General features: G+C 40.2%; 1 protein-coding gene across 1 annotated transcript; it reads right to left on the reverse strand.

Moving 5' to 3' along the window:
- Positions 1–9,835: 9,835 nt before the first annotated feature.
- On the reverse strand, positions 9,836–10,336 carry LOC142169534 (uncharacterized). The gene has a single exon (XM_075231404.1). It carries the CDS (start codon positions 10,334–10,336, stop codon positions 9,836–9,838), a length of 501 nt encoding a protein of 166 aa, XP_075087505.1.
- Positions 10,337–10,724: the final 388 nt, after the last annotated feature.

Below are 10,724 nucleotides of genomic sequence, written 5' to 3' on the forward strand. Positions count from 1 at the left end.
CTTTATCGATTGGGCTTGTTTCCTTTGGCATTATTTGATGTATTTGAGTTGCTTTTGGCTAGTTTCAAGCTGTTTGGAGGTTGGTACGCGCGGGATGGCATTTCTAAAGCATCGCTTGGCTTGCTCATTATTGGATTTGGCTTGTATGCGGTAAGTTACACTTCTAAACTTGGTTCTGAGGGTATGAAACCCCGAATTACGTGTTATATGATTGATGTGGAGGTGACTCGCATGCTAGGTGATGGGCCTGTGCGCGTGCACCATGTGAATTGTGATTTAGTTGATTCCATGGAACTGTGTAGCCATCTTATCTGAACATTTTTACTGTACACTATGTGTTAGAGCACTTGTGCTACAATTTATGCTAGAAATCATGTTTATGCTATATGCTGGAACTATTGGGACACACAATGGTCGTTCTTCGCTATTGCGTTATTTGCTTAATTGCAGTTATGTACTCAGTCGCATTCATGGTTTTATATCATATCTCAGTCTCTACTATTGTATATTGTCACATCTCGTATCATTGATTAGGGCTGCTTAGTATGAGCGTTGTGAGCCCGAGAGACTGGAGAGATTGATGACTGAGTTGGGGCCTGAGTGTCGTGCGGTGAGTGATATATATATATATATATATATATATATATATATATATATATATATATATATATATATATATATGGATCGGGTTGCACGCCGCAACAAGCCTTATGGCTATATATATGTGGATTGGGTTGCATGCCGCAACAAGCCTTATGGCTATATATATGTGGATTGGGTTGCATGCCGCAACATGCCTTATGGCTATATGTGGATCGGGTTTCACGTCAAAACAAGCCTTATGGATATATATATATATATATATATATATATATATATATATATATATATATATATATATATATATGGATCGGGTTGCAATGCCGCAACATGCCTTATGGCTATATGTGTATCGGGTTGCATGCCGCAACAGGTATTATACAATACTGAGTGAATGAGTGTGTTGAGTATTGAGCATGGTGAAAGAGAATGCGAGATTGAGTACTCTGAGAGTGTGAGTACACGAGTTCATCACTGAGATACATTGCATTTGACATGCGTACTTGAGATATATGCATAGAAACGCATTCCCTTCTGCTACCCAGTTTTGGTGACATTCATGATTTCACCTATATATTAACATGTAGGTATAGAGATGTATTCTCCTCATGCTATCTGAAAATGAAACATCTTATTTATTGTTGAATGGTTTTTTGTAGAAATCACAATTTTCAAACTTACTCATATGCTTTTGGGGTTTTCAGTGAATGATTCGGGATTTACTGTTATACTTGAAAAGCATGTCTATTTTTCCCTTAACTGTGAACGAGTTGGGAATCTTACCTCTGAGTTATTTTTATGTACCCTCTTATTATATTGTTATGAACTGTTGCTGGTTATTAGAGTTGGACTATGACCCTTGTCCTAGATCGTCACTACTTTCAACCTAAGGTTGGATTTGTTACTTATTGAGTACATGGGATCGGTTGTACTCATACTACACTTCTGCACCTTACGTGCAGATGTTGGATGTTGATGTAGCTGCGTATGGAGGGATCTGGATCTGAAGGTGTACCTGAGTTCCAGTCATAGCTGCCTCTTAATCTTGGTAGCTTTAGTATTTCAGATCTGTTCATGTATATTTCAAACATATGATGTATTTTGTTTTAAACCAACTTTGTAAACTCTATATATTAGAAGCTCATGATTTGTACTACCAGTCCTTGGGAAATTCTTGTATAAAAGCAGTTGTATTATTATTTCTTTTCTTAATAAATCTCATTAAATTGGATAGTTGTTAATTGGCTTGCCTGACGGGTTGGGTAAGGTTCCATCAAGACTAGTTGGATTTTGGGTCGTGACAATTATCATGATTTACTTTATTAGATTCGTAAAATAAACTTATTATCTCATTTGATGCTTTACTTTATTTAAATTCTTATCATGCTTTACTTTATTTGATTCTTAAAAAAAAACTTATTGTCTCATTTGATGCTTCGCTTTATTTAAAGGGTTGTCATGTTTTACTTTAACTTTTTGAACATTTTATTGGTACTTGACACGGATACAATATACATTGTGGCACGAGGTTATCACGACCCAATTTCTACTATAGGCCGTGATGGCGCCCAATGTTGCCGCTAGACAAGCCAACAGTGAACTACCCATTTAATTTCTCAATTTAATATTTTTAGAATCTTTGATTTTTTTTATTTAATACGAAAACAAATAGTAATAATTTAAAGCATAAATTAAACGGGAAAGTAAGATAGTGAATTAAATAATCAAAACCTATAAGTGTCTACTAGAATTCCCGAATCTCTATGTCACAAGTGCATGAACATCTAGAAGAATATACAAAACTCTTTAAGAACTACTGTCTGAAACAAAATAGACACAAATGATAAAATATAAGAAGAGAAGGTTGCGGGTGCTGCAGAATGGAGAATTAGAAGCAGCTCACAACTAAGCCTCCGGGTAATGCGGATGCGTGCCCGGACGAACTCCAAATGCACCTACCTCATAACCTGCACAATAAGTGAAGAAGTGTAGCGTGAGTGCGTAAACAACATGCACCCAGTAAGTATCTAGTCTAACCTCGAAAAAGTAGTGACAAGGGGTTGACATCGACACTTACTAGTGGCCAATATACATAATGTACAAGAATATTTAATAGGCATGAAATACAATATCACTAATTTAATAAGAGGCAATAATAAATGATCGTTTAACAAATAAAAATTAAAAGTCCCCAAATATCACATGCTAATCTAAACAAGTAAAGGCTCAACATGTATTTATAAATCCTCAAGTCATGAAAGACATATCAAGTATAATCGGACTCTGAGTGACAACATGCACGAGTTATGCCGAGGTCATACGGCCCAATCCATAATAATCGTGTACATACACTACTGTGCTCTCACGGCCCGGTCCATGGATGCATCCCATAATATATATAAATATTGTTGAAGCGTTCAACCCAATCTACAGGTGTCACACCCCAACCTCGGGGAGCGCGACCGGTGCTCAACCGAGTAAACCCGGTCGAGAAAGACTGTTAGATACTTTCTACCCAACTTACCCATGATTAAGAGAAGACATGATTTCATTAATTAGACAGTAGGAAGATCATGTATACTAAACTAAATCGTCTCATTAATTACATCATTTTTACGTTTCAAGATACACATATTCTTATGATTCGAGTGGAACAAGAGATCAAAACACAACATAATCTGTTTGACTTTTCTAGCACCCATACGGAGCCTCTAAAAGATAAAAAGGAGTGTTATGATAGTGCCAGCAACAAGGCCCTGGCTATACCTCAAAATGTGGTAATAATATAAACAAAAGATACAATACATGACCCAGGGATGAAGTGGGGATCACCAAGTCTGTTGGGAAGAGGATTTAACACTATCGCTGATCAACACTGCCTGCTATGGAACCACCTGCATCCATTTAAAGATGCAGCGCCCCCGACAAAAGGGATTTTCGTACTGTCGAATAGTACTAGTATGTAAAACTAAACACCATCTCAATAGAATGAATAATAATACAAGGGGGAAACAATCAAACAATACTAAAACATCAAGTTAGGATCACATAAGTTCTCAAGTCAATTTTCATGTTATTAGGTTGGGTGATCTCTAGAGCCGATATACCATAATTCACAATACCACCGTATTCTTATGCAGAGTCTGATCACGACACGATCGGCTAGGTCATCTCATTTGAGAAATCAACCATAACCACAATTTCAATTATCATTTCCAGCACAGTCACCACCATGTGTGCGGCATGGCATCCGATCACGGCCCGATCGGCTAGGCCGTCTCACCCGAGACATTACATTTTCAATCAATCATCTCACTTCATTCTTCTTTCACATCTTTTCAATTCATTGGCATGGGTGGCCCCAATTAGAAAGTCATTCTTGGCACTTGGCCGTATTTCATAATTCCAGTTTCCCCTTTCCACATTCAAACATCATTATCATCATCAACAACAACAACAATAAGGCCTACCATTTAAGGCATTAGAACACATATGAGCAATTTGGGAATCCTAAGCACATAGAGGCTTTTCATACAATTTGGTATAACAACCTTTATTCGATCTTGACATGAAGTCTTAACATTTCTAACACATATTCCACATTTTCAACACATCCTCCAATGGAATGATGACATGATGAAGAATTTAGAATAAACATTGAACATACATCCTTCAACACTAACACATTAGGAATAGCCAATTCTATAATGATCAATTTGGGACTTACACCAATTACATGAACACTGTGGGGTTCGATTCTAAGAAGAAGGGGTTTAGCCAACATACCTCAATTGAGCTTCCTTAAACTTTTAAAACGTTCCGGAATTCTTAGCACTTCGATGTATTTTAGAAATATAACAAGTTGGACCAAAATTAGGTAGATAATCACGATTCTAGCTCATTTGAGCACATTATCAAACACTAGATATAAATAAGTCTTTTAAGGCCCTTTTTGGAAATATTCTATCATTCCTTAATCCATTGTCTATCATTTTTAGCTCACAACCTTCCTACATTATTTGATAACACGTGCATGCAATGTAACAACTCCCACACCCAAAATTTGCCTTTCTAAATATCTCCTTTTTAGTAGATTATTGAAATTAAGATCTAGGGCATAGATTCTTACCTTTAAGATGAGGACTTTCTTGATAATCTTCAAGGATTGAGCAAGAATTGTTGGATATTAGGTTGAAGGTTTCTTCCCCACTCTAAGAACTCTTTCTCACTCTAAAAATATCAAAAATATGCTCAAAAATGTACGATAGCATATGTTTTAACGAAATACGGTTGGTTTTAAAAACCCCAAAAATGAAGCTCCGGAACAAGGTATGCGGTTGCATATGCGATCGCAAAATGAATATGCGGTCCGCATATTGGCCGCATAATTTGGTGCCAAAAACTGGAAAACATCTGTCGGGTCTACGATTATTATGCGGCCTGCAGACCTGTTTTGCGGTCGCATAATGTGCCGCAGAACCTCCCTCCGCATAAATTCTAAGGTTGATTGTGCGACAAAAGTACGGCCCGCGATATGGTTGTGCGGTCGCATAACTGGCCGCAAAATTGACATTAAAATGGCCCAAGTAGCTGCTCCAATTTGCGGCCCTCAGAGTGATTATGCGGCTACAGAAGTGCCTATTTCTGCCAAATATTTTCTGTCAACTTCCCATCGCACTGTTCAACTACCTCGGCATCACAGAAACCCGGTTTTTAGGAAATATTTCACGGGGCCTTACAACATGAATAGGGAAACTCTTCAGATTACAAGTTTTGTAATTACAACTTCAGGGTAAGCCCATAAAAGAATATGAATTTTCATCAATGATTAAACACTCCACCAAATCTCTAAGTATGAAGCTTGATTTAACATACTCTTTAACAAAATTTTACTTATTAATTAAAGCAATTAAATTAGCAAATTATAGTTCAAATAGTGCAAGTAATAGCATAATAAAGGCCTAAGTCTACCCAGACATAACATGAAGTTTAGCTACACACGACTGTCGACACTTTGTGCGTACGTAGCACCCACAGATAGTAGCAAATAACAAATTTAAATACCTATGGGGTTAATTCCCTCATACAAGGCTAGAAACGAGACTTACCTCGTCCCAAATCCACTTTTGCAGTCTACAAATCACTCTAAGAGTCTCAAGTCGGTGCTAGCCAAAGGTTGTATATACTAATCAATAATTTCTCAAAAGTTCATAATTTAACTATTAGAGTAATTACCCAACCCAAATTGGAAGATTCCTAAAATTCACCCCCGGGCCCACATGCCCGGATTTTAAAACTTTTTGTAAATAATTATTACCCATAACCTCACGAACACAAACATATAATTTATACTCAATTTCATAATCATTTTCATGGGCAAATCACATTATAAAAAAATCTATGTTTTACAACAAACTCCTAAAATTTCCACATTTTTCATGTTAAAATCTACCTATAATCTATGTATTTAGCTTACATCGTATACAAATCACTTACCTCCAATAGTTAGGTGAAACCCCCTCTCCAAAGGCTCTAAAATCGACCAAGAAATGAATAAAATGAGAAAAATAGACCAAAGTCCCGTTTTTAATGAAGTCCACTACCCAGGCCCCAGAAAAATGTACATCACGAATGTGTAGAAAGCCCCGCGATCGCGAAGGCGTGCCTGACCAAAGCTTCGCGAACGCGGCCCTACCTTCGCGAATGCGAAGGGAAACTGGTCAGTGAACCCCAGACCCAACTTCTTCTACGCGAACGCGACTAGGCCATCACGAATGTGAAGGCCACAGGTCATTCGCGAACACGGCCTCCTCTTCGCGAACGCGAAGTGCAAAAGCACCTAATCCCCAAATGCTTCATCGCGAATGCGGGGGTCCTTCCGCGTTCGTGAAGAAGGAGATCAGAACCAATACACCAGTAGTTTTGGACTTAGCTCTGGGCAGTTCGAAACGCACTCGAGCCCCCCGGGACCCCGTCCAAATGCACCAAAAAGTCCATAACCATAATACGGACTTGTTTGATCTCTCAAAACACGTAAAACAACAACGAAACTAAGAATCACACCTCAAAACCAAATTGAATCAACATATGAACTTCAAACTTCTCAACTAGCTCCGAACGCACTGAATCATACTTAGACTACTCGGAATGACACCAAATTTTGCGTACAAGTCATAAATCACCATACGGAATTATTACCTAACTCGAAATTCCAAATGGACCTTGATAGCACCAAAGTTTACTCCAAACCAAATTTAAAGAACTAGAAAACCTTCAATGAACCAAATTTTAACATTAAGTGCGGAAACGCTCCCGGATCACCCGAAACCTGATTTGAACACACGCCCAAGTTCAAAATCACCATACAAACCTATTGGAACCATCAAATATCAGTTCCGAGGTCATTTACTAAAAATGTTGACTCAAGTAAAACTTGGCCATCATATGCTACTATTAAGGAACTAAGTGTTTCGATTTTAACATGAACCCTTCCAAACCTAAACCAACCATCCCCGCAAGTCATAAAATAGTAAAAACACAGGCGATAAGTATTAATTAGGGGAACATATATCTATAAAGAAAAATGGCCGATCGGGTCATTACATTCTCCACCTCTTAAACAAACGTTCGTCCTCAAATGGGTCTAGAATCATACCTGGAGTGCCGAATAAATGCAGACATTTCACATGTCCTCCTCGGTCTCCCAAGTCGCTTCCTTGACTGGTTGACCCCTCAACTGGACCTTTACCGCAAAAATCTTCTTGGACCTCAACTAGCAAACCTGCCTGTCAACAATAGTAACTGGCTATTATTCATAACCCAAACTCTCATCTAGCTGAACCGTGCTGTAATCTAATACATGCGACCTATCGGCTTGGTACTTCCAGAGCATAGACACATGAAAGACCGGATGAACTCCCGATAGACTGGGAGGCAAAGAAAGCTCATAAGCAACCTCCCAAACCTGCCTCAACACCTCAAATGGGCCAATAAACCTTGGGCTCAACTTGCGCTTCTTCCCGAACCTCATGATACCCTTCATCGGTGAGACTTTCAAGAGAACCTTCTCGCCCACCATAAATGATAAATCGTGCGCCTTCTGATTCGCGTATTTCTCATGTCTAGAATGTGTTGTGCGAAGTTGCTCATGAATCAACTTTACCTTTTCCAAGGCATCCTTCACCAAATCAGTGCCATATAGATTAGCCTCTCCGGGCTCAAACCATCCGATGGGAGAATGACATCGCCGACCATATAAAGCCTCAAATGGAGCCATCTCGATGCTGGACTGATAACTGTTGTTATACGCAAACTTGGCCAAAGTCAAGAATAGATCCCACTGCCTTCTAAAGTCAATCATACACGCTCTGAGCACATCCTTCAGAATCTAAACTGTCCGCTCCGACTGCCCGTCGATCTGCGGATGAAAGGTTATGCTGAGCTCTATCCAGGTGCCCAGCTCGCTTTGTACTGCTCTCCAGAAATGCAAAGTGAATTGGGGGACTCTATCTAAAATGATGAATACAGGCACACCATGCAACCAGACAATCTCCTGAATGTAAATTTGGGCCATTCTCTCTGAAGAGTACGTAGTCACAACTAGAATAAAGTGGCTGACTTGGTCAGCCTGTCGATAATGACCCATAGTAATCCGCTCCCATTTCCACTCTGGTATAACCATCTGCTGAAGTAGGCCGCATGGCCTCTGATGCTCATACTTAACCTGCTGGCAATTTAGATACCTCGCTACATACTCAACTATGTCCTTCTTCATTCACCGCCACCAATAATGCTGCCTCGGTTCGCGATACATCTTTGTAGCACCTGGAAAAATAGAATACCAAGAGGTGTGTTCCTCCTCTAGAATCATATCCCTCAAACCATCAATATTAGGAACACATAGGCAACCCTAGAGTCACATGACGCCATCCTTGCCGACAGTAACCTCCTTGGAACCACTCTATAGTACCCTCTCTCTACGAAGCAGAAGGTGCAGATCATCGTACTGATGAGCCTTAATCCGCTCAAATAATGAAGACTGAGCCATAACACATTCAAGAACTCGACTGGGCTCTGAAATACCCAGCCTCACAAGTATGTTAGCTAAGTACTTAATGTCCAAATCCAATGGCATCTCCTCTGCTGAAATAAATGCAAAACTATCCATACTCTGGGCCTTTCTGCTCAAGGCATCCACTACCATATTCGCGTTGCCCGGATGGTAAAATATGGTGAAATCACAGTCCTTCAGTAACTCAAGCCACCTGCGCTGCCTCAAATTAATATCCCTCCACTTGAACAAATGATGCAAGCTATGATGATAGGTGTAAATTTCACACGACAACGCATAAAGATAATGCTTCTAGATATTGAGAGCATGAACTATCGTGGCCACCTCAAAATCATGTACGGGGTAATTCTTCTCGTGGAGCATTAGCTGACGTGAAGCATATGTAATAACTCGACCCTCCAGCATCAATACACAACCCAGGCCAATGCGTGAAGCATTGCAATACACAATATACATCTCTATACTGGAAGGGAAAACTAACACTGGTATTGTAGTCAATGCTGTCTTGAGCTTCTGAAATCTTGCCTCGCAATCATCGGACAATCAGAACGGAGCACCCTTCTGAGTAAATCTAGTCAAAGGTGCTGCAATAGATGAGAAGCCCTCCACAAATCGACAATAATAACCTGCTAACCCCAAGAAACTCCTGATCTCGGTCGATCTGGTAGGACGAGGCCAACTTTGGACTGCCTCGAACTTCTTGGGGTCTACCTTAATACCCTCACCTGATAGAACATGCCCCAAGAATGCCACAGAATCTAACCGAAACTCACACTTGGAGAACATAGCATATAGCTTCTATTCCCACATGGTCTGAAGCACAACTCTCAAATGCTGGTCATGCTGCTCCATACTACGCGAGTAGATCAATATGTCATCAATGAAGACAATGACGGATAAGTCAAGATATGACCTGAACACCCGATTCATCAAATCCGTAAATACTGCTAGGGCATTGGTCAAGCCGAAATACATCACTAGAAACTCATAGTGGCCATACCTATTCCGGAAAGTCATCTTCAGAACATCCGAAGCACGAACCTTCAGCTGATGATACCCAGATCTCATGTCGATCTTAGAGAACACCCTGGCACCCTACAACTAGTCAAACAAATCATCAATACACGACATCGGGTACTTGTTCTTAATGGTAACTTTATTCAACTAAAGGTAATCAATGCACATCAGCATGCTCCTATACTTTATTTTCACAAATAACATCGGTGCACCCCAAGGCGACCTCAGTCTGAAGAACCCCTTCACTAGCAACTCCTCAAGATGTTCCTTCAACTCTTTCAAATCTTTTAGATCTATGTGGCATGGTGTAATAGAGATAGGATGGGTACTTGGTGACAAATCAATACCGAAATCGTTATCACAATCTAGTAGCATGCCTGGTAAATCAGAAAGAAACACATCGGAGGACTCCCTCACCATGGGCACTAAATCAATCGTAGGAGTCTCTGCAGCAGTATCCTGAACGTAAGACAAATATGCCAAGCAACCCTTCTCGGCCATGTGTCGATCCGTCAAGGAAGTGATAACCCGACTAGATAGATAGATAGATGAATCCCTCCACTCAAATTTAGGAAATTCTGGCATCTCCAAGGTAACAGTCTTAACAAGGAAATCATGAATGGCATGATACAGAGACAACCAGTCCATGCCTAGGATGACCTCAAAGTCACTCACGCCGAGCAATAGAAGATCTGCTATGGTCTCATAACTACAGAAGGTCACAATACATGACCGGTAAACCCGATCCACAACAACAGAATCGCCCACTGGCGTGGAGACATATATAGGAGCACCCAAGGACTCACGAGATACATCTTGATAATGAGCAAATAGAGAAGTAACATATGAATATGTAGACCCTGGATCAAGCAGTACTGAAGAATCCCTACCATAGACAAAACTAATACCTGTGATCATGACATCTGAGGCTACTACATCTGGTTTGGGTGGAAAGGCATAGGACCTAGCTGGAGTGCCACCTGACTAGCCTCCACCTCTAGGACGACCCCTACCTACCTGCCCTCCGCCTCTAGCA

This window comes from Nicotiana tabacum, chromosome 15 (assembly GCF_000715075.1).
Source record: "Nicotiana tabacum cultivar K326 chromosome 15, ASM71507v2, whole genome shotgun sequence".
Taxonomy (NCBI): domain Eukaryota; kingdom Viridiplantae; phylum Streptophyta; class Magnoliopsida; order Solanales; family Solanaceae; genus Nicotiana; species Nicotiana tabacum.